The sequence below is a fragment of the Stenella coeruleoalba genome (assembly GCF_951394435.1).
Source record: "Stenella coeruleoalba genome assembly, chromosome: 3".
In the NCBI taxonomy this organism is placed as follows: domain Eukaryota; kingdom Metazoa; phylum Chordata; class Mammalia; order Artiodactyla; family Delphinidae; genus Stenella; species Stenella coeruleoalba.
The window spans coordinates 172,186,314-172,213,062 of record NC_137148.1 but is presented as its reverse complement, the minus strand read 5'-3'; the positions used below and the strand labels follow the sequence as shown (position 1 = coordinate 172,213,062).

At 59.5% G+C, this 26,749-nt stretch overlaps 1 protein-coding gene across 14 annotated transcripts in view; it reads left to right on the top strand.

The window, feature by feature from the left end:
* The first annotated feature begins 321 nt into the window (after positions 1–321).
* Positions 322–26,749, top strand: part of TCF3 (transcription factor 3) — a 35,879-nt gene continuing 9,451 nt past the window's right edge. For 4 of the 14 annotated variants that reach the window (XM_079915893.1, XM_079915891.1, XM_079915892.1 and 1 more), the window contains exons 1-12: positions 322–627; positions 2,550–2,681; positions 5,879–5,951; positions 19,221–19,294; positions 19,454–19,532; positions 22,252–22,319; positions 23,585–23,714; positions 24,386–24,435; positions 25,651–25,753; positions 25,836–26,005; positions 26,096–26,228; positions 26,638–26,696. In XM_079915893.1, coding sequence (XP_079772019.1) covers positions 2,610–2,681; positions 5,879–5,951; positions 19,221–19,294; positions 19,454–19,532; positions 22,252–22,319; positions 23,585–23,714; positions 24,386–24,435; positions 25,651–25,753; positions 25,836–26,005; positions 26,096–26,228; positions 26,638–26,696 — 1,011 coding nt within the window. In that variant the 5' untranslated portion in view covers positions 322–627; positions 2,550–2,609. The remainder of the gene's footprint in view (positions 628–2,549; positions 2,682–5,878; positions 5,952–19,220; positions 19,295–19,453; positions 19,533–22,251; positions 22,320–23,584; positions 23,715–24,385; positions 24,436–25,650; positions 25,754–25,835; positions 26,006–26,095; positions 26,229–26,637; positions 26,697–26,749) is intronic. The other 10 variants (XM_079915897.1, XM_079915898.1, XM_079915896.1 and 7 more) reach the window with 4 other exon arrangements.

Here is a 26,749-nt window from a genome sequence, read left to right as displayed (position 1 = left end):
ATCGGGCTTTCGCACTCTCCGATTGGCCCCGGTCGCTCTGCCTTATCTTTCCATCTCACTGCCCTACCCGCTTGCGTCAGGCAGTGCACTGAGACCACGTGCGCCTCCGCGCTGGAAGATAGTCCCTGCCCTCGACCCCGGTCGTTGGCCGACGGAACCCCAGCGCGCCCGCTCCAGGCTCCTGACTCCGCGGGACCTCAGCCGCGTTCAGCGGAAGCGTGGGGCGGGCGGCGGCGGCCGGGCGAGCGGGCAACGGCGGAGGGATCCGCGGACGGCGGCGGGGCGGGGCGCGCGCGGGGCGGGGCCTGGCAGGGGCGGGAGGCGGGGCGCGGCGCGGGGTGGGGGGCGGAACATGTCTCCCGCCGCAGGAAGATGAGGCAGCGGCGGCGGCCGCGGGCGTAGCGGGCCGGACCGAGCCCAACGACGCGGCCGGCGGGCACCGCGGGCTCCTCGCACGCCGCCTCCGCCAGCGCCTTGGCCGCGTAGGGCCCGCGGGGCGGACACGCGGGGAGCCGGGCCACGCGCCGCCGCCCACGCGCGCCCTTCGGGGCCGCGACGCCCCTTTGTCCGGGGGGGCCGTTCATGCCGCCGCCCCCCGTGCGCTGCGGGCCGGGCCACGCCGAGCAGGTGAGCGCGCCGGGACCGTCCGCCGCTTGGTGTCCGGCGGGCCGGGCCTTCCCGCACGGCGGCGGGACGCGGGGACCCGGGGACGCGGGGCGGGGGCGGGCGGGGGGCGGGGGGCGGCGCGGCCGGAGTCATTGTTCTCCAACTTTGCGCGCTGGAGGGGGCCGGCGACGTGGAGTGCGCGCTCGGGCCCGCGCGCCCCCGCCGGCCGGCACTTCGGGAAAGTTTGCGGAGCCGGGCGGGGGCGCGGGGGGCGCCGCGGGGCCGCCCAACTTCGCGGCGGGGCAGCGGCGCAGAGGCCGCGAGCGCCCCTTCCCCCGGGGGCCCGGCCGGCGGCGGAGTTTGGAGGGGAGCGAGTGAGGGAGAGGGAGCGTCCTTTTGTCTGCGGGGAAGGTGCGCCGCGCGCCTGCGGGCTCGGGCCGGGGGCCGGGCCGGGGGCCCCATCTGTTCCGCGCTCCGCGGGCACGGGCGGCAGCTTCGGGGCGAGCAGCGCGGTGGCAGCGGCTGCGCCCCGAGCTTCAAAGGGTTCCCGGGCTGCGCCGCCCGCACCGGCTGCGGGGGGTGGGGTGGGGATTGGTTTCCCGGGCCTCCTCCCACCCCTCCCCCCCCAAAGGAAGACGTTTTTGCTTCTCTGCTCCCAGGGTGGCTTCACACGTCCTTCGAGTCCCCTTCGAGCCCCCAAAAGTTCTCGTGACACCCCAGAAGTGTTTCAGCTCTTCTAGAGAAGCGTGTTTAGCCCCCCCAGATCTGCCTTAAAATCGGTTTCAGCCACCCCACGAAAAAGTGCGGTTTCGTACTCTTCAAAAAAAGTCAGTTTCACACGCTTTCCAAAAAAGAAAAAGCTTCGCGGGGGAGGGGTTGCGCTGGGGCATCCGTTTCACACTCGTCTCCAGTTGGCAAACAAAGCGGGGGTTTCTCCGCTTCTGAGGTCGGGTCTCCCTCGATCTCGGAACCCCCTTTCGCTCGCGACCCCCGCCCGCACCTGGGGCTCGGGGAAGAGAAGCTGGAGGGACTTCACTGTCTGACTGTGGGACGGAGACCCTGTCTTCCTCTCTTTTCAGGGTGTGGGATGGGGCCCGGCAGGTGGATCCCCCCCATGCTAGAATGGAGCCCCTAGGGACCATGCGGGGTGGGGGGAAACCCTGGTCTTGGGACCCCCACCCCCGCAAGGGATGTTTTCAAAGTTGCTTAAGAATAATTCCCGGATACATCGTGACAATAAAACAATCTAGGGTGTTGTTTTTTTTTTTTTTTCCAGAATTTGGTTTTTTTTTATGGGGGGGAGGAGGTTAAGTGTAGTGGGAAGCTTTGCGGGTAGGTCCCTGCGCGGGGCGTCCCCCCCTATTTAGTTGTGGAGCAGGAAGGGGGTTTCGCCGTCTTGTGGATTTCTTCTGCTTTGAATTTGGGGGTGACCGGGCCTTCAACGTGCTCTGACAGCTGCTGGGGGGGGTGTCACCAAATTTCCCTTGGGGCGGGGCCGGGTCGCCCCTCCCCCTTCCTGGGGTGGGGCCAGTGGAAAGCCTGAGGGTGGGTGGAAATGGGAGAGGTGGCGGGGAGAGGGGCGGGTTCTGGCTAAGCTGGGAAGGGACCACTCCACCCCGCATCCAGTTTAAAATTTGCAACTTGATTCCTTGGTGGTCGCAGAGGGAGTTCAGGGAATGTACTCTGCGCTCCCCCCACATTGTTCAAACTCCCTGAGGGCTCTGGGGAGGGGTCTCTAGGGGCCCCAGTCCCTGAATTCTGGCTGTCCCACCCCCATGTCTCAGAGTCTGGGAGGGACGCAGCCTTGGAAGACCCAGATCCAGAGCAGTTAGAGGGGCTCTTAAAGAGCTCTCCCCCATCTGCTCACCTCGGCCACTGTCACTCATAGCTCTTCTTTTCTCCACCCCTCACCTCTCCTTGCATCCGTTGCGGGCACCTTGCAGGGCTGTCTCTAGGCCTGAGGAGCCCACCCCCGGTCCCTGGCTCCCCGTTGCCGCTGGAGAATGAACCAGCCACAGAGGATGGCGCCCGTGGGCACGGACAAGGAGCTCAGTGATCTCCTAGACTTCAGCATGGTGAGCGGCCCTCTCCGTCCCCCTCCCCCGTCGTCTCCCCCCTGCCCCCCGCATGCCCAGCTGTCCACACTCCTGCGCCCCCCAGACATTGGGAAAGAAGCTTGTGCCAAAAACACTGCCAGCATCTGGACCTCAAGCTCCTATGGGTTAAAGAGCCCCAGGTGGGGCTAGGGGAATTGGGGCGCCCTCGGATGGATGGGTTGACGCCTCCGCGGCGGGGTGCAGCTTTGGGGCCCTTGTCGGCTTCCAGAGGCACCCGTCGTCATCCAGCTGTTTGCCCAGGCACAGAGTGGGTCCGACCCACCAGTTTTCAGTTGGGGAAACTGAGGTCCGGAGCGAGGGAGGGACTGCCCATGGCCTTTAGCTTTTCTCTGGGGAGGCTCGGCTGTGAGGCCCCAGCTTGGCTCTGGGCATGCAGTGACCTTGCCTTGGGACCTGTAAAACTGTGTGATCGGGGTTATTCATGCTCTCGTGGGTGCCAAAGATGGTGGGAGCCCATAGTCTAGGTGTCCTCTGTGGAGACCTTCTGTAAATGAGGAGAGGTCACAGGCAGTGGACGTGTGATTCCTCAGTTTATTGACACGAGAGCCAGTGCCGTGGGTCTACGGGGTGGGGGGGGGCAGGGGGATGTCCTCACACTTCCCAGGCGGTGTGCTCCATTTGACACAGCCCGTTCCCCAGCCAGGCCGATGGAGGTTCAGAGAGGGTACTGCCTTCCAGAGGTCACACAGCTCAGGCGGGCCCAGGGAGGCTGGGAGCTGGACCGTCCCTTGGAGGGCTGGGGGCCTTGGTTTGCCTGTCTGTGCAGTGGGCCACCTGTGTCGGGGGGAGGGGGGGTGGTCTGCGTTTCCTCACAAACCCAGGAGCTGTGTGTGGACTCCCTAAATCCTGCCCCCACCCCTCCCCCAGCGAGCACTATTTTGGTTTGAAATGGGTTCAGGGAGGATGCTTTCGGTCTGAATTTAATTCTCTGCCGGTATGAGGCCCAGGCCACTGAGGTCTGTCGAAACAAAAGTCCCCAAACTGAAACGACATCATCCGCCCTGCGGAAAAACACAGCCCACGGGACGGAGCGGCCGCGGCTCCGGAAGGGCCATGCCGGTATTTTTAAGCCCCGTTTTATTTTTGCGTCCCAGCTGAGGAATCAGGGGTGCTGCTCAGTTGTTTTTTTGTTAAACTGACAAGTCACAGACCACTGGGCCAGAACAGACGGGCTTGGGGGTCAGGGGAGGGGGTGGTACAGGTTCTGATCTCGCCCCCCCCACACCCACAGCCTCAACCACTTGCCCACCACCCCCTGCTGTCCAGGGGGTCCAAACTCCCCCGCCCCCAGCTCAGACCCATTTCACAGATGAGGAAGGTGGAGCTGAGCGTGCGAGGTGCCCAGTGTGTGTCCTCTGGGAAAACCCAGAACTGGATTTTTGTTCGACCTCCTTGTTCCCGTGAGGAGAGAGGCCCTGAGGCAGCCCCCCATCACAGGAGGCTCACACCCTTTTCTTCCCACCTGCCCCAGAGACACTGAGTTAATTTGTTTTTTTGAAACAAATTTTCGACTGAAAAGATTTTGAAGGGAAAAGGCCTCCTTGGGGTAGGTCCCTCTAAAGTCAACGAGGCAACTGCCAGTTCAGTGCCAGGAAAAGCGGCTCCTCCTAGCTGGTAAAACTGCGCCTCTGCCCCAGCCCTGAGCTTCGCCTGCTAAGCTGGTGGCTCCGAGGGGGTGTGGGCCTCAGGTGGTCTCTGGGTCTGACGACAGCCGTGAAGGGCGAGGGGCCGGGGAGGGTGCCGTGGGCTTGCCTGGTGGCCCGACCGTGCTCCTCTGAGCTTTGCGCGTGCAGAGGCCCTTACGTGCCCACGATGCCCACGTGCATTTGGGTTTCATAACAGCCTGCACGGTGCGAACGCTGCGTCCGTTTCACAGAAGGGAATACTGAGGCTCCGAGGGGGGTGTGGGGGCCTGGCTGGGCTGATCACAGACCTTCAGTGCCTGCAGGACACAGACCAGTTCCCTCCACCCACCCCACCCACCCCGCGGCAAGTGCCACGTCAGCGGCCCCTGGCACCCTGGAGGGCGAAACAGAAACAGAATTGAGCACCACCCCCCTCAGACTCCTGATCCCCAGGCCTGCCCCTCCCCCAGCTCAAGCCTCAGTGTCCCCAGCAGGAAAGGGGCCCGCCTTGAAGCCAAGGCCCTGGGTGCGGTGAGCACAGCCCTGCCCCCGGAGAGGACTACAGACCCCGTGAGAACCCGAGTCCTGGGTGTGCCTGGGTGCACACCTGCCCCGAGTCTGCACTCGCCCTGCCAGCTCAGCCTGTGGCCTCAGTTTCCCCTTCTGGAGAACAGGGTGTGGGGGCAGGACCCCCTTTCCTGGGTCACTCCCAGGGCTTGTGATGCTGCCCCAAGTCATGCCCACAGAACGCACACCCCCATGTCCTGCTTGTCAGCCGCTCCCCACAGAGCCTTAATGCTGATTGCGGCCACTCTAAATTGCTTGGTCCCCAAAAGAACCTCTGAAACTCAGGCCGTTGGGGCAGGGCAGGGTCATGGTTTGTTTCTTCTGCAGCACGAGGGTTTGTTGATGTTGGGTTTTCCCAGTTAATGCTGCTAAGCTGTTTAATCTTGAGGGACTTAACACTGGGTTTGGGTGAGCGAGTTGGGGGGGGTCGTGGCCATGCACTCACACTCGGTGCCCGCCCACCCGGGAGAACTGCACTGTCGTTGGCCGGGAAGGGTGCAGCTCTGAGCCCGGAGCCCGGCTCGTGGGGGCCTCCCCGCTCACCATCCCAGTGGTGGAGCCTGGCTGTCTTCCCTGCACTCCCACCGCTCGGGGTCAGGGGCTCGTGGGGAGGTGGATGCCGGGCTCCTAGGGTGAAGGTCGGGGTCCGCGGCTGGGACACGGGTGGGACAAGCGATCCACCTGGGAGTGTAAGTGATCTCATTTTTTATAAAGCCAAAACTTGAAGAAAACTTTGGATCACTTTTAAGCGGATACATTGTATCAAATGCCTTCATGTTATTTCATTCCCGTAAAACAAATACAGAGGTAAACAGGGGAGTTTTCCCTGCTCCGGAGGGGCACCGGGGAGCCTCTTCCCACCAGGGCCCTCGGGGCGCCTTGGGCCTCCTGGGGGACAGGACCCCGGCAGAGCTGTGGCCCTGGGCTGTGCACCCCCCCCTCACCCCCTCTTTCTCCCCGCAGATGTTCCCCCTGCCGGTGGCCAATGGGAAGAGCCGGCCCACCTCCCTGGCCGGGGCCCAGTTTGGAAGCTCAGGTAGGACCCCGCTGGCTGCCTGGGGGCTTCTTGTTTGCTTGAGGAGATCACCGCGTGTGAAGGGTGGGCCCATGGAGGGTGAGGGGGGCCAACCGTGGGGTGGGGCTGGCTGCCGGGCGCAGCCTTGTGGACTAGGCACTAAGGGGAGAGGTGTTTGGGGGCAGCGCTCAGGCCCGCCAGGTGGAGTGGGGGTGAGGGGCCTGGGGCGGAGGTCCAGGTGCCCATGTGGGCGTGCGGTGGGGGGATGGTGAGCCTAAGGGAACCCCAGGAGGCGGCTGCCGCTGTGCTTGTGTGACTTGCCTTGGGGCTAAGGGAGGGAGCCCCGTGGTCAGCATGGTGTCACCGTCCACCCTGTCCCGAGAGCCTGGCCCCTGGTCCGGGTGTGGGGGACTCGGTGACTCACGAGGGCCTGGGTGAGCTGGGCACTTGAGCCTCCAGGGTCTCCTTGGCCCCAGTGGGGTTCTGGGTGTCCAGTCCATCCCCAGGGAGGGAACCTGAGGCCCAGGAGGAGTGTGATATGGAACCCCAGCTTTCTCCAAATCCTGCTCTGATCCTGGCTGTTTTCATTCAAGTATGTATTAGGTGCTGATCGTTGATGAGACCTGGCACTAGCGTGATCACTTGGCCTGGTTTGTTCGAGGTCTGGGGGGGGTGTTCCTGGGATCTGGGACTTTGAACGTTCCAACTGGGGTCATCCCAGGCACACCTGGATGAGCTGGTCACCCTGCCTGGTACTGAGTGCAGAGGACATGGCCCAGGGAGGACAGATGGCATGGCCTCAAGGAGCATAGAGCAGGGGTCAGGTTGCAGAGTGGTGGGGAGGGCAGTAGGGGCTGTCTCCACAGAGGTGTTTGGATGTTTGAGCAGAGGCGTGGGGGCTCAAAGGCCCTGGGGCAGCACCATGCCTGGCGAGTTGGAGGAACAGTGAGGAGGCCTGTGTGGATGGAGCAGAGTGAGGGAGGGGGAGAGGGAGGAGGGGTGGGGAGAGGAGGGGGGGAGGGCAGGCCGTGCAGGGCCTTGTGAACTCGGGCTTTTGAGAGGAGCCACGTGCATGGGGAGGAGCCCGCTCTGGCTGTCGGGAGGATATAGGGGACCCCTTGGGCAGGCCAGAGCTCTGCACGGACTTCAGTATCTTTTTGGGGTCTTGGGATGGGGGCCGTGTCCCCCCACGTCTCTGGGGTCCAAGATGGAAGGGTCTGTCTTTTCCAGATTCTATCAGGGTGTCTAGTGGGCTCTGGCTGGAGGAGGAGGGGGTTTCAAGGGTGGTTTGTACTCCCCCCACCCCCCCTGCAAAAGGAGGGACATCGTGTTGCTGACCCCACTGCCCCACGCTGGCCTTCCTGTCCGCCTGAGGAAGTGGCCTCAGGGCTGGCCAGAGTCCTCCCTGAAGTGTGGAAATCCCCACAGGCCACCCTGCCTCCCCATTCCCAAAACAGCCCTGGGGAGCAGGGGGTGCTGCTGCTCCCCTGCCTCAGGCAGAGGGTCAGGCCCCGGCAGGCTTCCTGGAGGTGGTGGCACAGTCCCTCCCTCATCTTCCCCCAGGTCATCCCCCTGCTCTCTCCTGTTGCCCAGTGTCCACTTGGGGCCAGTAACCCCCAAGGAAGGGGCCCCTCCAGGACACCCCATGCCTGGCCCAGCCTGACTGGGACCCCTGTGAATTTTGCAGGTTGATTTTGTGTGGTTTCTGCAGCCGCAGCCCGCTCAAGGGCCCTGCCCTGGCCACTTCAGGTGGGGAGGGTCCAGCCTTGTCCCGCTGCACATCGGGCTGAGTTTTCTTCTTCCCCACGAGGGTTGTGGTGTGGTTGGTCCAGCCCAGGAGGTCTCCAGTTCTGGACACACAGCTGGGGACCCCTTTCCCCAATTCATTTGAGCAGTTAGTGCTGTCTGGGGCGGGGGAGGGGGCACAGGACCGGGAGCCCTAAGACCTGAGCTTAGAGGTTCCCTCCTTGCTGCCACTTCAGGCACAAGGCAGGCCGTGTCACCTGACACAGGTGGTGTGACTGCAAGCCTCAGTTTCCTAGTCTGTAAAGTGGGAGTCTCCCCATCGGCAGAGGGTTCAGCGAGTCCTTGGGCGTGAAAGTGCCTTATAAACTGAGGCGTGGGGCGCATCTCGGTGTCTGCCTTGAGGGGGTGCAGGGGTTCGCAGCTCCAGACCCGGGAGCCACAGGAACTGAGACTGGTCCCTTTGGGGGGCTCTCCCAGCTCTGAGCTCATTTCCCTACTCCCTTGTTGGTGGAGCTGGAGACTCCAGGGGAAGGTGGGGGGGGTGGAAAGGTTGGTGGTCCAACAGCGGGATAGGGCTTGGGGAAGTCACCCCTTTCTGAGCCTCAGCTTTTTCCATCTGTAAGATGGGTCACCGCCCTGCAGACGGGCAGTGTCGCTTTAAGGGGACAAGAGTTTCTGAATGCTAGTAGGTCACGCTCAGCCACATTCTCCCCTTCACTCTCCTTGCACGTCTTGGCCTAGTGTCTCTCTACTTAGAATTCCTTTGAGTCAACTTGCTTCTTTTAGATTCACTTCGAAAGGGCACTTCATGTTAGGAGAGGAGCAACCCAGGCCAGCGGGGACAGGTCTCTGAGGAGGGGTCTCTGAAGGTCTCGGGAAGAGGAGCTGAGCGTGTGGGGTGTGCGGGCTGCTTGCGCCGTCCCTGAGGCCAGAGGATTTCTCCTCATCATCTAGAGCAGAAGACTGCAGAACGGGGATAATTCTTCCACTCCCTCCCTTTTGGGAAACCCCAAGGCACAGATCTCTCAGTGGCAGCACGTCCTCTGCCACAACCTACAGGGTCCGAGGCCCCACGAGATATGGGGAAACACCTGCTGACACCGGAGGAGACGACGTCTTCCCTGTTTTCCTGTCTCACAGCTTTCCTGGTCTGTGTGACTCTAAAGGTAACGTGCCCTTGGGTACAAACCTAACAGGTAGGCAAGGCGGCATCTACCCTGGTTCAGCACAGCTGTGCGGTTATGGCCTCAGAGTAAGTTCCCGGCTAGAACTGCCAGCCGTGGACTTGCTTCCACAGTAAGAATGTCCCTCTGGCGTCCCAGTGCTGGCTGTTTCCAACCTCTTCCAAATGTGCCGTTTCAATGGGCATTTACATGTTAATCATGGGCGATTATCTTTCCAAAAGCAGATTGGCCAGATGAGTTATTTTTTGATGAATTTCTGATCACTACCCCCTTTTTTTCTTGGATTTAGTGAACTTTTTATTTTGGAATAGTGATATATTCACAGGAAGTTGCAAAGAAATGTGCGGGGCGGCCCCACACGCCCCTCCCCAGCCTCCCCAGCTGTCAATCCTGCAAGTTCCTCACATGACACCAACTCGGGAGGCTGACCTTGGTACGATCTACAAGAGTTTATTTGGATACTGTAGTTTATTCACAAGATCTTCGTGCCCACATTTGTGTGTGTGTAGTTCTGCTTGGTTTTATCCCGTGTGTAGTGCCATGAAGCCACCACCGTGGTCTGTTCAGAATTGTTCTATCGCCTCATGACCTCCCACCTGCTGTCACCCACCACCCACCACCCCTCACCCTAACGACCCCTGATTTACTCTTTTCCATCTTCCCAACTTTGTTGTGTCGAGAATGTTACATACATGGAACCATACAGCATGGAACCTTCTGAGATTGGCTTTTTCTGCTGAGCACAGTTCCTTGGAAATCCCTCCAAGTTGTTGGCTGGATCAACAGCTTGTTCCTTTTTATTGGTATCTGGTGAACTTTTTAAAACAACAGCAACAGTAACACTTATCAACAGCAACTTAAGTCAACATTTGTTGAGCGCTGTATGCCAGGCACTGAGCCTGGATAGTTTATTCTGAGTCCTCACTCCTCACAGGTTGGTGAAATAAGGGCGATTGTCATCCCCATTTTACTTACGATGAAGCTGAAATTCAGAGTTTATTAACCATCTCAGCTAGCCACCCAGTGTTGTTTCCCTGTAGTGTCTTGTACTGCTGCACTGTGCTGCACTTACTGATTTGTAATAGCTTTTTATAGAGGAAGGATGTTAGTCTTTTGTGATCTGCAGCCTTTTCCCTAAGTTTTCACTTATAACCGTTGTTGATGATGGAGACTTTTAATTTTCCTCAGTGCTTTACAGGTTTCAGTTTTATGTTGTCAAGTCTTCTATGTTGTTCTAGCTTTGGTGCCGTTTCTGCAAAATCCTTGAGAATTAGATGACACGGTCCATTCTGCATTGCAGATGTGACAGTCATGAATGTGCCTGTACCTCATTCCATCAAGTTGAGGAATATACGGGAAAAGATGCTGGAGGGCAGAAAAGCATGCCTTTGCAGTTCTTGGCAGAGCAAAAAAGTGAAAAATAAGTGGGAGGTAGAGAACCTCAACAGTGAAGTGATCCAGGTTGAGCTTATGCAGCAGTTCCTGGCCAAGGGCACACATCCAGCTCACCCGTGGGAGTGCTCAGAACACACACCCCTGGGCCCTGGACCCAGAGACACTGATAAAAAGCCTGGGATGGGGCCTGTAAGAGTCTCCAGGCAATTCTGAGGGGCACCTCCAGTTAGAAGCCCTTACCTTTAAAGGCCATGCCTTGTAAAAGAGATCATACCGTTCTTATAAGAATTGGTCACATACCGTGCACAGAAAAAAACCTGTAACATAAAGAAAGTGACCAAAAAAAAAAAAGTGACCAAAGTATAAGCCATATTCTTTGAGAACAATGTGGTAAAACTGGAAGTGAAAGACCAAAAAGCGTAGAAATAAGTAAAAAGCTTAATGACTTGGAAATAACAAAATTCTTTTTTGTTTACCTCTTGGGTTAAAGAGGAAATTAAAACAGGCTAGACGGAAATCAGCAATAATCTAAACACACTGAAGCTACAAGGTGCAGCTAAAGCTGTATTTAGGGAAGAATCATAGCCTTTGATAGTCTTCAGATACAATGAAAAGAAATGGAGTAAGCATTTAATTTAGGAAGTTCTAGGACAACAGAATAAACTCAAGAAAACCTTTCTTGGTGGTTCGAAATACCTTAAAGCATTTCCTAAATTGCCATTTATCCATGAATTTTTGTCTCATCTTTTTACCTTCCTGTTACTTTAGTACTACCTGGTGTCAGTTACCGTAGCTTTTTAGAATTATTACTAAATTTTTCTTTTTTCTTTTTCTTTTCTTTTCTTTTATTTGGCTGTGCGGGGTCTTAGTTGCAGCGTGTGGGATCTTCGTTGCCACATGTGGGATCTTTAGTTGTGGCGTGTGGGATCTTCATTTGTGGCATGTGGGGTCTTTAGTTGCAGCATGCAGAATCTTTAGTTGTGGCATGTGGGGTCTTTAGTTGTGGCATGTAGGATATAGTCCCCTCTCCAGGGATCAAACCCCAGGCCCCCTGAATTGGGAGTGTGGAGTCTTAGCCACTGGACCACCAGGGAAGTCCCCTAGTTACTTTAGCTTTGTGGTGTTCTTATAGTCTTCAATTGTTGTTTTTCAGGGTCCCCCACCCCATATTCAGACATGCTGATTCTTCTTCATGATCTTTAGAATAACTGTTATGTCTCCTCCCACATCCCTCCAAAACAAACAAGCCTACCTGTTGGGATTTTGCTGTTATGTTAAATTCATAGGTAAATTTCGGAAGAACCGTTTGTGTTTATAGTAGTGCATTTTCGTATTTTAAGAACTTGGTGTTTTCTTCCTTAAGTTTTGACCCTTAATATTAAGTTTTTAAGATAAACTTTGAAAATGAAAGCATAAGGCACTTAGCCATTTTATAGTTTTCTTCCTTAATTTGCTCACGTACTTTTGCAGTGAGGGTTGTTTCTAGGTGTTTTAGGATTTTCCATGCTGTGGTTTGGGGATCTTTTTTTACCATATTTTCTACCTGGTTGCCTCCTGACATCCCCTAATTATTTGCATTCTTCCCTTGGCTTGGTTTTCCAGGTCAGTCATCCTCAGGTCTCTTCCATCCTGGTGCGGAGGCCATGTGCCTTTTCACATCAGCAAGTGTTCGTAGAACCACATTGGGTGTGTGCTGTTTGGCTTCTTGTCAGCAGGACCGGGCCTGATCCTGGCTGTTGATTCAAGATAGATCTCTCTGTCTGTGTTTATCATGTTCAGGGCGTTTCCTTCTGGTCCTATGTGACCATCCACGCGAGTGATTGGCATCACTGTGGTGTGTTGGGTGCCTCAGGACAGCCCCTGGTTTCCTCCTTCCCCACGTCCTGACGCTGTCCATTAATGGTTTTTCTCACCCAGCTATTCCCTGAATTTTGGGTTTGGTCCATATCCTTGTTTAGCTGCCAGACCAGATCTGCCAGCATCCGTTTTGCATTTTGCCTGCGTTCCCATGTCGTGTGGCACTGAGGCTTCTTGTGGCTCCCTGCCATGTTTCTGCACCAGTTTCTCTGGAACAGTCTCCAGCAAGTGGGGCCCCCCATTCTCTGGGCACTGGGGAGCAGACTGCCACCCTGTTTGCATGTGACACCTTCCCCAACTGCTTTATTTCTGCTGCGGCGATTGGCCTGTTGCGATTTTGTCCACTCCTCTTGTAAATTCTAGCATTTTGTTAGGGGGGAAAAAATCATCCGTTTCAGGCACATTTAAAAATGGTTCATGTTGCATTCTTTAATAATATAGGAATCCGGGCTTCCCTGGTGGTGCAGTGGTTGAGAGTCCGCCTGCCGATGCAGGGGACACGGGTTCGTGCCCCGGTCTGGGAGGATCCCACATGCCGCGGAGCGGCTAGGCCCGTGAGCCATGGCCGCTGAGCCTGCGTGTCCGGAGCCTATGAATCCATGTCTCAGTCCTGAATCTACTTATTCTTTTTGTTCCCTTGTCCTGGACCCAGCTGTCTCGTGTCTGTATTGACTTTTTTCCCAAAGAATCTGCTTCATTGACGAATCGATCTTTATCAATTAACTGCTTTTCTCTTCACTACTTCTATTTAATTTAGTTAATTTATCCTTTTTTTTGCCATGCCATGTGGCTTGTGGTATCCTAGTTCTCCAACCAGGGATCGAACCCGGGCCCTGGCAGTGAAAGCGTGGAGTCCTAACCACTGGACCACCAGGGAATTCCCCACTACTTCTGTTTTAATTCCTCCCGTTTTTTTAGTTTTTCTTTTCTTTTTTCTCTTTTGACTTTTGAATAGAAGGCCCGTTTGTTTATCACTGTTCTCTCGCCCAGTAATCATGTTGAGGGTTATAGATTTCCCTCCGAGGACCACTTTGGCCATATCCTGTTGGTTTCAATAATGCGTATTTTCGTTATTTATTTTTTTATAGATTCTTGGTAATTTTTTTTTTTTTTTTTTTTTTTTTTGCGGTACACGGGCCTCTCACTGCTGTGGCCTCTCCCGTTGCGGAGCACAGGCTTGGTATATCTATGTGCGTCGGATTGTCTTCCTGAGTCACTCGTTCCAGAACTGTTTTGTGTAGGTGCTGTGTTCTCAGCTCTCAAAACAATTGAGTCTGCATTTGTCTTACACTTTCCATGCTTTTATTTTAGGTTTTCCCGTCTTTATACTTTTTCCTTGCAGTCGTGCCTGGTGTTTTTTCTTGGGTTGGGTTTGGAAGGCTGTGCTGCTGGTGGTTCTAATGGTTTTAGGGAATGTGCTGAAGCCTCCCGAGTCTGGCTCCTTCCGCCTCAGGAGTGAAGTCACATCTTGTTGTCCTGCAGGAAAGCGTTCCTCCCCAACCCTCCTGTTTGGTATAAACACGTTGCCACTCTTCAGAAATGTTGTTTCTCTTTGTTCGCAATGTTTGTGTCCGGCTGAGAAACACGTGTCCTTACTGTGTTCATTCTGCCACTTACGAGGCTTCAGTCTCCTCATCTGGGAAGTAAGGTTGATGGCGGCCACTTAAGGGTTCAGTGGGATAAACCACAGGAAGTGCCTGAAGCAGCACGACACCTGCGGGCTCTGGTGCCCGTTCTTGGGATGGCGTCGAAATTCCACTTAGTTTAACTTAACGCGTGGCCCAGATGTGCTCAGCATCCCTGCACCATTGCGTCCTCCAGACTCGCAGGGTCTGTGCTGGGACTCCCCTCCCTTGGGGTTGTTCTCCAGGGAGGGGTGCGGCTCTGGATGTGCACCTGGCTCCTGCCTCTTGTGAGGGGCAGTGGGTTGGGGGTGGAATTCCTGGGCCCTCGCCTTCCTTCTCTCAGCTCCAGCCCCATGGGTGTGTCATCGTGCGCGCGCAGCCTCCAGGGAGCGTGCGCGGGTTTTTCCGGGTTCTTCTCTAACTCCAGGTTTGGGTGTTTTTCCTGTTCCTCCCGGGATGCCGGCTCCGGTGTCTGGGCTCGTGTTAGGCCCTCGTGTCTGTTGTCTCAGAATCCCCCCTTCCCTGGTGTTTGGGGGCGTCTCCAGAACCCACCCTTCTGTTCGATCACCTCTTCTGCATTGTCACTTCTGCCTCGCCGCCTCTGACGCTCCTTTTTTTTTTTTTTTGCAGTACGCAGGCCTCTCACTGCCGCGGCCTCTCCCGTTGCGGAGCACAGGCTCCGGTCGTGCAGGCTCAGGGGCCATGGCTCACGGGCCCAGCCGCTCTGCGGCATGTGGGATCCTCCCGGACCCCGGCACGAACCTGTGTCCCCTGCATCGGCAGGCGGACTCTCAACCACTGCGCCACCTGGGAAGCCCCTGACGCTGCTTTTAAAATCTCTTGTGAATTGGCAGCAGAAACTTCTTAGTTTTTCCTGCTTTGGCTCTTACTCTCTCCCTGAAGCCTTATCTTCCTTCTATTCTACGGCACCCACAAGCTCTGCAGTTGCCTTGAGGGCGCGTGGTGGTGGTCTTAGATATGCTTCTGGGATAAATCCTAAATCTGTGAATGTCCATCTTCTGTGTTCCGTGCTTGTTTCGCCCTGGGCCTGTTTCTTGCAGGGAGGTCCCAGCTGGGATTCTGAGCTCATACTTGGCTGAGCGGTGGGGTGGGCGAGATCCTCCCAACCTCGCCGTTGGACAGAGGGGTCCCCCTTGAGACTGAAGCAGGATGGGGTCTTTCTGCTGTTGCTTTGGTCACGAATCTGAAATTCACAGGAGGGAGGGGGCAGGGCAGTTTCTGCAGCTGGGGGACCCCGTTCCTCTGAATTACCACGCATCTGTGGGCCCCCCACCTGAGGACCAGCTCTGCCCATTGGGGAAGCCTCTGGGGTTGGGGGGTTGCAGCTCCGGGGGTTCAGGAGAGGTTGGGTTGGACCCAAGCCCTGGTTTGGGGGACCATCTGCTCTTGGAAATGGTGGGCTGTGCCCTCCACTCACTTCCTCTCCAGCCTCAGATCCGCTTGCTTGGGCGCAGCTCCAGCTCCCCTGTCTCCCCACCCCCACTTTCAGGGGCAGGAACAGCAAGGGCTGTGAGCCGCTCCGGCACTTTTCCTCCAGCCACTTGGAACCTGCTCCCTCTGGCGGGAGCTCCCTGGCGCCCTGGAATTCCTAGCAACTTTTGAAACTCTGAAGGCCAGAGACAAGCGTAGCTGCTTGTGAACACGGAGGGGCGAATGAAAAAGGGGGCGCATATAAGGCATGAGAGGGTCTGGGGCATGTCGTGCATCTCCCCGCAGCTTTCCTTCAAGTCTGAAGTGATGTAAGAGTTCAGAAGTTGCCCCAGACATCACAGGAAGAGAGGTGAGGACCCCACTGGCCCGTGCAGGGAGGCCCCGGCCCACTTGAGGAAGGACTTTCTCCTGACTCACACCTGTGTTGGGCTTGCCCCTCATGAGACCCCAGGTGCTGCTGAACAGGCCACCATCCCGTTTCTCGGGGATTTTAATTCTAAGGGGAAAAAGCCAGAGGGGGAGCTGACGGCCTTGGGGAGCTGATAGTGGCGGGAAGGAAACACTTACGTGAGGACCAGCAGACGGCTGCCCTCAGGTGCTGTTAATTTTTTCTCAGCTGTGATCATGGTGCATGGTGGTTATTTTTATTGCCGTTGCTACTTTAGTCTTTACCTAGGGGGCCACACGTCCAGCACAGCAGCCGCTTAGCCACACAGGGTCATCTACTCGTGCGTTAATTAACATCTCGTCGAGTGGGGAGCTCTTTCCGCCAGTCCCGTGGTAGCTGCCTGTGACCGCAGGAGGATGGCACTGCCGGAGGACATTGTGATTGGTTGGATAGTTATCAGAGCAATGAAGAGGCCAAAAACAGATACTTGTCGAGGTTGTTTGGGGGCCAGCCCTGTTCAGGCAATGCTGGGGACAGGGGGCCAGCAAGGCAACCTCCCTGACGGGCGATGAAGGTGTGGGGACCACTGGGGCAGAGCTTGGGTCGGGGTTGGGGATCTGCTCACTTGTTGGGCAGGGAGGAGTGAGCTGGGGGCGAAGGGCGGTCAGGGAGGGGTCTAGTCTTTACCCTGAGAGCAGTGGGGAGCCATGGGAGAGTCTAGAGGGAGGGAGGAGAGGCAGGTTTTGCTTCCAGAAGTTCCCATCAGGCTGCTTGGGGTGGAGTGTGGGCAGGGAACCTGGGGTGGGGGGGACACTGCTGTACGGATGGGGCTTGACCCAGGGGACACAAGGCCGAGCCAGGCTCTGATCCGAGACCATGGGTAGGGGGCAGTGGAGTGAGGGAAGGGGAGAGCACGGCTCCTGGGATTTAGCCCGGGCACCCGGGTGGGGGGGTGCTGACAGAGCTGGGGCTGCAGCACGAAGCCCCTGACGACCATGGCTACGTGACAGGTTTGTGGTGGGGACGGTGCAGGGCCATGCCTAGGCCCTGTGACCACGTCTTCTCCACACTCCAGGTGCTGAAGTCTGGTAGTCTGGCTACTTCATACGGAGGGACTTGCTCCTGGAATCTTCTCCGTGCCTGGGTCAGCAGACCTTCCCTGTGAAGGGCCAGACAGCTTCTATCGCAACTGATCTCTGCGTTGTAACCAACACCGCTGTATACAGGGAACAAACGTCCGTGGCCATGCGCCAATAAAACTTTACTGACAAAAGTAGGCAAGGGCCATACTTGGTCCAGTCACAGTTGGCACACCTGCCCTGGAGGAATCAGCCAGGACGGAGGCCCCTCAGAGGGGCCTGCCCCCCCATGTCATCCAGCCAAGGGGGTGTCCGACACCGGCTGGAGCCCGGGCTGGGCGCGTCCAGCTGTGCCACACTGGTCATCCTGGCGGCAGCCCTCACGGTGGGCAGTTCTGTCACCCAGGCTGTCTCGGATCAGATCTGAAACTCCAAGGGGCGGGTGGTGCCCTTGGGCACACCCAGCCCTCTGCTTGTCCATCTCCCACCTCTTCCTGGGGGCAGGGCTGGGTCTGAGCAGAGAGATGACCTTTCCGGGGGCTGCCCTGCCACCACTTCACCTCCAGCACTTCAAAAAAAAGAAATTATATTGCGACAGCAACGTTTCATTCTATTAGTACATTTTAATTAGAACGTGAATAAGAGATGTTATGAATATTCATGATTGGGTTATTTAAAATGCATAATTAACCAGTGGGGGGTTAATAACTATTAATGGCAGCGGTGGGGGAGGGCCCATCCCTCTTTCTGTCGTCTGGTCTCCAGCAGCGGGGAGGCTGGGGCTGGGTGAGGGGGGTTTTACCAGAAAGGGCAGAGCAGGGCCTGGTTGCCTCTACCTGAAGCTTGTGGGGCCCAAGTTGGAGGGGTCCCTGGGTGTCGGCCTCAGGAGCGCCCGTCACCCTGCCAGCCCTCGGTGGTGGGGTAGGGGGGTGGGAAGGCCTGGCTTTGGCCTTGGACCTGGCCTCCTGCTCTCTTGCTCAAGTGTCCTGGCGACTCTGGGGCCCGTGGTGGATGCCCATGGGGGTGGGGGACCCAGAGCCGAACGAGCTCGTGGGCGGGCACCGGAGAGCGAGGGGATGACAAGTAAGTGGCCGTGGAGGGAAACGGGGGCTCGGGTGCTGGGCCTTCTACCAGGGTCACCCCCCCTTCACCAGCTGCTCTCGGCCCCAAAGCCCAAGTGGGGACTCAGGACCTTGGGGTGCAGACACCCCAAACCTGGCAGCACATGTTAGATGGATTTGTGGAGACCATGGGAGTTCCGTCTGACCCCCTGCCCGCCAAAGCAGCCCCCAGCTCCGCATTGTAATCACATTGGAAATTTTTGATTAGAAAACAGAATCTAACCGAGGTATATGAATATTTATCAGACTGGGAGATTAATATGCATAGTTATGCAAATCAGACAGCAATTAAACACCAACTCCCCAGGGGAATGATTAACTCAGAGGCACCAAAAGAGAAGGATGCAATTTGAAAGAAATTTCTGGTACAGATGCGCAGAGGAGGGTGGGGTGAAGGATTCCGGCTGGGGTGTTTGGGATGTCCACCACGTGGGGTCGGGGGTGGGGTGGGGTACGTCCCCTGGCACAGATGGCAGGGCTGGGCACAGCCTCTCTGGCTCAGCCTGGCCTGGGCAGCTTTGACTCAGACTCGTACGTGGACACCCCCAGCCCTGCAAAGTAGGGCGTGTTTGTGACCCCATCTGAAGAGCAGGGAAACTGAGGCACAGGTGGGAGGGGCCCGGGGACTGCTCCCGTTCTGCTTGTGCAGGCCCTGAGCCCCGTGGCCCTTGATGGACGGTGTTGGAGCTCACGCAACCGGGAAGGGTGCAGGCCCGTGTGCCTGCCTGCTGGGAAGATCCGGGTCCTGGGCTGGGCCCCTGGGCTAGTGTTCAGGGAGATAAGGGCCCTGCCCTGCCCACCCTCCATCGAAGGTCCTTGTCCCCACGGTGGCTAACCCTGCCACACCTGGGCCTCCCGGGCCCCGCCTATCTTACCGGATTGGATTTCTCCTTCCCTGCCGCCAGCCTGTGCCTGGCGGGTAGTCCGCGGCAGCTGCCGCTGTTACTTCAACAAAGGGACAGCCCCGCCTCTCGAATTGCCAGAGATGGGAAGGGGGAGGCTCCCACTCTCGAGATGAGAGATATCCTTCATTCCCATTCCCTGACGCCTTCATGAGCCTGGGCCAGAGGGAGGGACTTGGGCCTGGGGAGGGAAGCCCAGAGTGCAAGTGAGGGCTCCGTCCAGGGTGGGCTGGGAGCTGCACGGGTGGGTAGAAGTGTGCCAGCAGCAATGGCAAGTTTGCCAGCAGCTGGTGGTGGAATTGTTTCTTGGGCCGTGGACTCAGAGGTCTGCTTAGTGCCGGTGTGTCCGGGGTGCTTGCCGCTGGCAGTGGTGTCACCATGGGTAGTGCTAGGGTGGGTGCATCTGGACGGGCTCCAGCTCCAGGCTGGGTCGGGAGGGGCCTGGAAAGCTTCCCAGGTCGAGTGAGGGCTCCCCGAGGCGATGCGGCTGGTGTGGAGCGGCCAGGGGCCGGGCCCCTAACCCTGCCTTCCTGCCCTACAGGTCTCGAGGACCGGCCCAGTTCGGGCTCGTGGGGCACCGGCGAGCAGAACAGTTCCTCCTTCGACCCCAGCCGGGTGAGGAGCCCCTGGAGGCCTGAGACCCTGGGGTGGGGGTGGGCGAGCGCGAGGAGAACCCCGGCCTGGCCTGCAGGTGCTTTGGGCTCTGTGGCGCGGTCACATCCTGACCCAGAGGCGTCCCTGAGCCTCCCTCATCCCTGCCCGTCCCCTCTACAGACCTACGGTGATGGCGCCCACTTCAGTGAGTCCCACGGCACCCTCGCTTCGTCCACATTCCTGGGACCTGGGCTCGGAGGTGAGTGTCCACGTGGTCCCTGCCCCCACCCCCGTGCCCGCTCGGTCCTCGAGCACCAGGGCTTCCGGGATGGCCACCCAGAGCAGAGGACACAGGTGGGGACCAGCCAGGTGCCTGCCGGGAAGTGGACTCCGGAGTCCTGACAACCTGGGGAGGCCGAGTCTGAGGCCGGCCCCCTCGCCTGCTCTCCCCAGAGCACCGGCATCCTGACCGTGAGAATCAGCATCGGGACCTGGGTGAGGGTCCCCTCTCTAGCCCCAGTTTCCCGACCTGCGGGGATGGGGATTCTCAGAGCCTTCTGCGTAGCCAGTGGTAAGGACTCACCTGGCTCCCTAGGCCCGAAGGCCCACCCCCATCTCGCAGATGAGCAGACTGAGGCTCAGCGAGAAGGGACCCGGCCTCTGGGACCCTCAGGCCCTGGTTGGGTGTCCGAGCGCTGGCCCTGCTGAGCCTGGGCCCTCCCTGTTCTGAGGGAGTGTCGGGGTGACTGCCAAGCTGGCATCTCTGGAGGTTGAAAGGGGCCGGGGGGTGAGTCAGCTCCCGCCTCAGGGCCTGGGCTGCGCACTCCTGGTGCTCCTGAGACACGAGGTCCTTGCACATGACAGCCGGGTGAGGTAGGCTCCTTTGGCACCGTCCCCAGCGGTTCCCAGGCCGAGGTGCATGGCGGCGGGGTTGGTGGCTGCTGGGGGAGGTGGGTGAACTCTCGTTGCCGGGCCCAACCAACCAGTGGGGCAGCCAAGGCCGGAGGGCCTGGGGTCCAGCCCTTGTGGACTGGCGCATGGAAGGAGCCAGACGGGCGAGCGTGGCCTGGGTGCAGTCCCAGGCAGGAAGGGGGAGCACAGTGTCCGGCACCCACTGTGTCTAGCGGGAGTCTGTGTGCATCTCCCAGACCGGGATGTGAGGGCTGGCCGGGTGGCCTCTGCACCTGCCACGACACCGGTTCCCCTCTGCTGTTCCTTCCTCCGGCTTCTTCCTGGCACGGGCAGTTCCCACGGCCGGGCCTGGTCAGCAGGGCCCAGAGCCCAGCTGTGCCACACACCCGCCACACGCCCCAGTGGCCGAGGAGCTCAGAGAGTGCAGCAGGGAGCCCAGGCCAGGCCCAGCGAGACAGTGGGGAGGTGGGCGCAGTTTCGGCCTCCCTGGGCCCTGGTTTTCTTGCCTGTGGACTGGGGCTGGCGATAGCCATGGTGGGGCAGCGGGCGGTGAGTGCCAGGCCCAGGGGGCGAGGGTCGCTCTGTTCCCGTGGGGCCCCCAACTTGGTCCAGCTCCTCGATGAGACCTGGTGGGTCTGCTCTTGGTGTCTGTCCTCCTTCCCCCTCTCATACTCTGATGCCCGGGCCCGGTGCATGGCTTGGGCACCCGCTGTATACCCACAGGGCTCGTGGATCTCGCAGGTCCCCTCCCAGAACCTCTGTTTTCTCTCCTTGCCTCCCTCAGCCTTCCTTTCAGGATGCCCCTGCTTGGTGCCTGCTGTACGCAGGGTCAAACCACAGCAGCCCCACCCTGCAGTGGGGAGCCCAGAGCCCTGGCTGGGCTGGCCAGCTTTGCTTCCCACGTCCACCCTGGGAAGGGAGGGAGGAGTGCACCCTCTGGACTGGGGGCGAGTCCCTCTGGCCTCCAGGCTGTGGTTTGTTCATCCCTAAATGGGCCCCGTGTCGCCTGCCCTGAGCTTGAGCTGGTGGGCGTGGCCTGTGGGGCATCTGCTGTGTTGGTAGGAGCGTGGTCCTTCTCCCTGTCCCCTAAACAGCATTTGCTCCAAGAGTCCACTTGAAATTGTCCTTTTAAAATCAAGGGGAGAGGGAATTTCCTGGTGGTCCAGTGGTTAGGACTCGGCACTTTCACAGCCGAGGGGCACAGGTTTGATCCCTGGTCGAGGAACTGAGGTCCCACAAGCTGCGCAGCGTGGCCAAAAAATGAGTAAAAATATTCAAAAAATAAATGGATAAAGGGGAGAATTCCCCCACACCCCCTGCCCAGTTTGAGAATAAACCAAATTAGTCAAGCATTCTGATTTCTTGCTCACGGTAAGGCTGGTTAAGGTCCGCCCTCAGTCAGGACAGGTGCCCAGCTGAAGCCAGAAACAAACTGAAATTGTTCAGGTACTGATGGATCCAGGGACCTGCTTCAGGCGAGGCTGGATCCAGGTGTTTGTGTAGCTGCAGGAGTCTGTTCATACCAGCTGCTCTCTCGGGCAGGCTGTCCCCCCACAGCTCGGTCTTGCCCACCCACACAGAGGAAGGGCTCCTTCGCACTGAGTGGCTTGAATCAGCATCCCCAGCGATGCCACATGCTTGTTCGTGAGCTGACCCTGTCCAGGAGCTGGGGAAGGAGCCCAGGGCCTGGGTGCTGAAACTTGCAAGATACCAGGGACCTCGACCTGTCCCCTGGGAACCCAGCACCCTGGGGAGTTGACACCTCATGACCTTGAACAGAGGAAACCAAAGCTCGAGAAGGGCAGGGGTGGGGAGCCGAGTCGGTGCTGTCCCGCTCTGGGGATGGGGCACGGGGGGGCCCTGGCGGGTTTGCAGAATCCTCTGCGGGTCATCTGGGGATAGCGTCTGGCTGGAGCCCCACTTGTCCCTCAGCCCCTCGCCACTTGATGGGGAGACCAGTGTGCCACCACGGTTTTCAGTGTCGTGAACTTGTGGAGAGCCTGCTGTATGCGGGCGTGTGCCGGCCTCTGGGTCCGCTCCGGGTGACCCTCCTTCCTCTTCCACAGGCAAGGGCGGCGAGCGGGGCGCGTACACCCCCTTTGGGAGAGACGCAGGGGTCGGCAGCCTGACTCAGGTGAGGCTGCGTCTGCAGGGTGGGCAGGGGAGGGCGTGGGTCCCGTCGGCCCCCAGTGGCCCTTGGAGCCTGGAGAGCCCCCGTCTCCAGGTGGTTAGGGATGGGAGGTTCCCAGTGGGGGCCACAGTCACCGCTTGACTTCTCACCTCACCTTGTATTCCCTAGTTTTAATTTGAAACGAATTCGTCCCAAATTGCCTCCTGATCTGGGAAGGCTCAGCCAAGTGCTGGTCACTCTCCAGCAGCCGCTGAAACGGGCCCGGTCCCTGGGTCAGGCCGGGTGGGTTGTCGATGGGGAAAGGGGAGGCTGGGGTCCAGCCTGTGGGGCCCTGTGCACAGCGGAAGGGGTTCCAGGAGACACCTGCCCGCCCGCCTGCCCCCAAGTGGCAGACAGAGAAACCGAGGCCAGCCAGGTAGACGAGGCCTGACCCTCGCTCCGTGCTCCCAGCCTTGTGGTCCAACCTCGGCACAGTCCCCGGCCTGGGCGAGATTGTCACCCTTGGCCACCCCACTGGGATGCTGACGGGCCAGTTGCCTGGCACAGTGGTCCCTTGTGGCCTCCTGTCCTGCCCCACCTGCTCTCTCTCCCGCCCCACGCCTGAGGGCTTTATTCCCTGCCTGCAGTCCTGGAACCTCAGGGTGCAGCTAGGCCCTGCTGCAGGCAGCACCGCCTGTTTGCACACTGGGCCTCAGCCGGGTCACCGCCACTGAGTGCCCGTGGGGCCCCAGGTCATCGGCCAAGGGCAGAACGTGCATGGCCCCATCTGTCCCCACGACGCCCCTGAGCCGTGGAACGTCTGACATGCCCATTGCACAGACAGGAGAGCCAAGGCTGCAGCACTGCGCCTCGAACCCCAGTCAGTCATTGTTGCTTTCCTGGGAACAGAGTCTATTTCAAACGCATGTCTGCGAGATTAAACCGTTTACCTTAAAAGAAAAGGGGGGGGGGGATACGTACGAAGTAAAACACACAGATTCCCTTGACACCTGAAGCATAGTTGTGCCCGTTTAGCGCCCAGACAGCAACACATCTTCAGGCTTGACGGTGTTTCTCTCCTCATCTTTTTCCTTCATGAAAATGAATCGGTGGTATCTTAGATAAGAGAAACGCCAGCGGTGTCAGCAGGGAGGGACCTATGCCCCAGGTCACTGTCACCCCAGGACCCTGCCATTGGCCTGGGCCCTTGCTCTTGCCTTTGTTGTTTTAAACCAGAATGGCCTGGGGGCTGGGCAGGGGACCGGCTGCTAACCCTCCCCCTCCCTCAGGCCAGCTTCCTGCCCAGCGAGCTGGCCCTCAGCAGCCCGGGGCCGCTGTCGCCCTCAGTCGTCAAAGGCGGGTCCCACTATTACTCCTACTCCGGTCACCCTCGGCGGAGAGCTGCAGATGGCGGCCTGGGTGAGTGGGGCGGTGGTGGGGACGGCGGTCCCTGTGGGTCCTGGCGGTCGCGTCCTGTGAGGTCGGGCAGTGCTGAATTGGCGCGGCGAGGGTTCCACAGCCCTTGGTCGCTTCCCCAGCCATACACACCCTGCGCACCGTGCGGTTCTGTCGAAAGACGCTTCGTTTAGCGAGGTTGCTTTGATTTAGTGATGCTAAAGTCACCCACCCAGAAGTACACAGGTGCCAACGCAGGCCCACAGCGAGTGGGACCGGGATCCCAGCTTCCCGTCCGGGCCGCACTGGAGCCGGAAGGCCAGCGGCACCTGGCAACCATGGAGGCGCCCAAGCCAGGGTTGGGGCTTAGCAGTTTCGGCGAGGGGGAGCTTGCAGGTCCAGGACTCGGCGACCGGGCAACTGCCAGGAGCTGGGGCTCGCGGAGCAGGCACCGGCTCCCGTGTCCACGAACCCTGCGACCCGGCTCTCGGCACACACCCGCCCCCTGAGTTCGCCACGTGGGCCTGAGGCTGGTTTAAGTCATTCTCTTAGTAGGGGAGCTTGGGGGTCTCTTCTCCGAGCTGCAGGGTGGGACTGTCTCCCACCCCCTAGTGACAGGAGTGTCCAAGCGGGAAGGGCCCCAGTGGTGAGGGCAGGAGCCTGGCCGGGGGTGCTCACTCCTCTTGTCCCAACAGACACGCAGCCCAAGAAAGTCCGGAAAGTGCCGCCGGGTCTCCCATCCTCGGTGAGTTGTGGGACAAACGGGCCCCACAGGCCGAGTGCCTCTCGTGACCCCCTCCCGAGGGTGGGCTGGCCCTGCGTGGGGTCTGACAAAAGCCCCATGGGCTCAGCTGGACTTCTTCCCTGAGGCCCCAGCCCTGAGGTAGTCGGGAAGTCCTTCCTTGGGTCTAGCCTGGGTCCCTCCTGCTTTAAGAGAAGGTGGTTTCCTCTGGCCGAGGCGCCTCAGAAAGGGTGTGAACGGGGTCCTGGAAGCGGGAGTGGGTGGGCATCCTGGCAGCCAGTTAGAGGGTTTCCCGCCCCATCCGCCCTGCTTGGAGCTGCCCTCTGTCCTCACCCCATGCCTGGTGGCTGGCGGGCTGCCAGGCCCAGCAGATGGTGCTGAGCCATCAGCGGCTCCCAGCCCCGTGCTCCCGAGACTTAATCACGTTGGGAGAAAAGGCACTTTGCTGGACTCCCCGGCTCGGCCACCACCCTCTCTGCTTGCCTTCTGTGCTGAGCCCCGGAGGCTGATGTGGCCCGTACCAGGCCGTAGGCCCAGAGGCTGTTTTAAGACTCAGCTCGTGATGTCACGTCCTGGAACATCAGAGCTGAGAGGCCCCTGAGCCCACTTTGTCCTACCATCTCTCGGCACTTGAACCCCGCTTTCTGCTCCAGTGCCGGGGCAGACGTGGCCAGTTGACCCCAGCACTTTCCTGCAGTGCCCAGCCGATCAGGGTCGGCACTGATCCTTGAAAGCCTTTGCTGTCTTACTGCTCTGGGGCAACTGGGGCAGAATATTCACCCAGGGCCCTGCCTCTGAGGCCCCCAGGTCTTGTGTGATCAGGGCTGGGGTTAAGGCAGGTTCCAGTGCTGGGGGCGGCATAGCTGGGCTCTGCTGGATCAATAGGAGTTTACTGGATTAAGGAGGGAAAAGGCAGTCTGGGCTGGGGGTCCAGTCTACAGAGGCCTCAGGTGCAAGGCTGGGACTGTGGGGAGGGCAGCAGGTGGGGGTGAAGGAGGAACAGCAGAGAGAGGTGGTAACGCGAGCAGAGCCTCAGACGCGGGGCTGAGGTGCGGTTCTAGAGGGAAGGTTTGGAGAAGCACAGGGAAGTGGGTGGTGGGGTGGACAGCCCTCCAGGTGGAGGGGGAGACCCAGCAGGGGGAGCTGCGAGGCGGGGGCTGGCCGGTCCCCACCCCCCCCGGCCCCTCCTGCCTCACCATGCCCGCTGGCCCAGCACAGGTGTACCCACCCAGCTCAGGTGATGATTACAGCAGGGACACCACCGCCTACCCACCCACCAAGACCCCCAGCGGCACCTACCCTGCCTCCTTCTACGTGGCAGGTACTTGAGGGCTCGCCTGGGTTGCCTGGGGCGGGGCCCGGGCTCCCTCTGCCCGCCCACCTCACCATTCCCCTCTCCGCAGACGGCAGCCTGCACCCCTCGGCCGAGCTCTGGAGCCCCCCAGGCCAGGTGGGCTTCGGGCCCATGCTGGGCGGGGGCTCATCCCCCCTGCCCCTCCCGGCAGGTGGCGGCAGCTCCGTGGGTGGCAGTGGCAGCGGTGGGTTTGGCGGCCTGCACCAGCACGAGCGCATGGTAGGCCCCGTGGGGTGGCCGTGGCCGGGGCGGGGGAGGTGGGTGGGCAGTGCCCCATCTGACCCCTCCTACCCCGTCCCCTGCACACAGGGCTACCAGCTGCACGGAGCAGAGGTGAACGGCGGGCTCCCGGCTGTGTCCACCTTTTCCTCGGCCCCCACGGGCGCCTACAGCAGCGTCTCCAGCCACACACCCCCTGTCAGCGGGGCCGACAGCCTCCTGGGTACGGCCCCCTCACCCCACACCTCCGGTGGGCTCAGGATCCAGCCCTGGGTATCATCATTAACCGCATCCCCCTTGCCTGGCTCGGGCTCCTCGGGCCCCCTCAGACGTTTCAAAGTGGTTCCTCGATGAGTAGGTCCCACTGTTCATTTGGGGAAACTGAGGCGCAGCGAGGGGGCTGCTCACCCCGAGCCCCGCAGCCTGCCTGTCCCCAGAGCACTGTGGAGGTATGTGGTGAGGCGTGAGGAGACACCCGACAGAGACCGGGGCTGCCCAGGGCCAGGCTGTGGCATCCGTGCAGGCAGATGCGTGCAGAAGTGAGCTCCCCGTCAGCCGGGGCAAGCAAGCCCAGCCCAGGTGCTGGGGCTGCTGCATCCCAGAGGCTGGGCCTCACCTCTCTCCACCCACAGGCTCCCGTGGAACCACGGCCGGCAGCTCTGGGGACGCCCTTGGGAAGGCGCTGGCCTCGGTGAGACTCGGCACGTGGTGGGTGGCTGGGTCGGTGACCCAGGAGGCTGACTC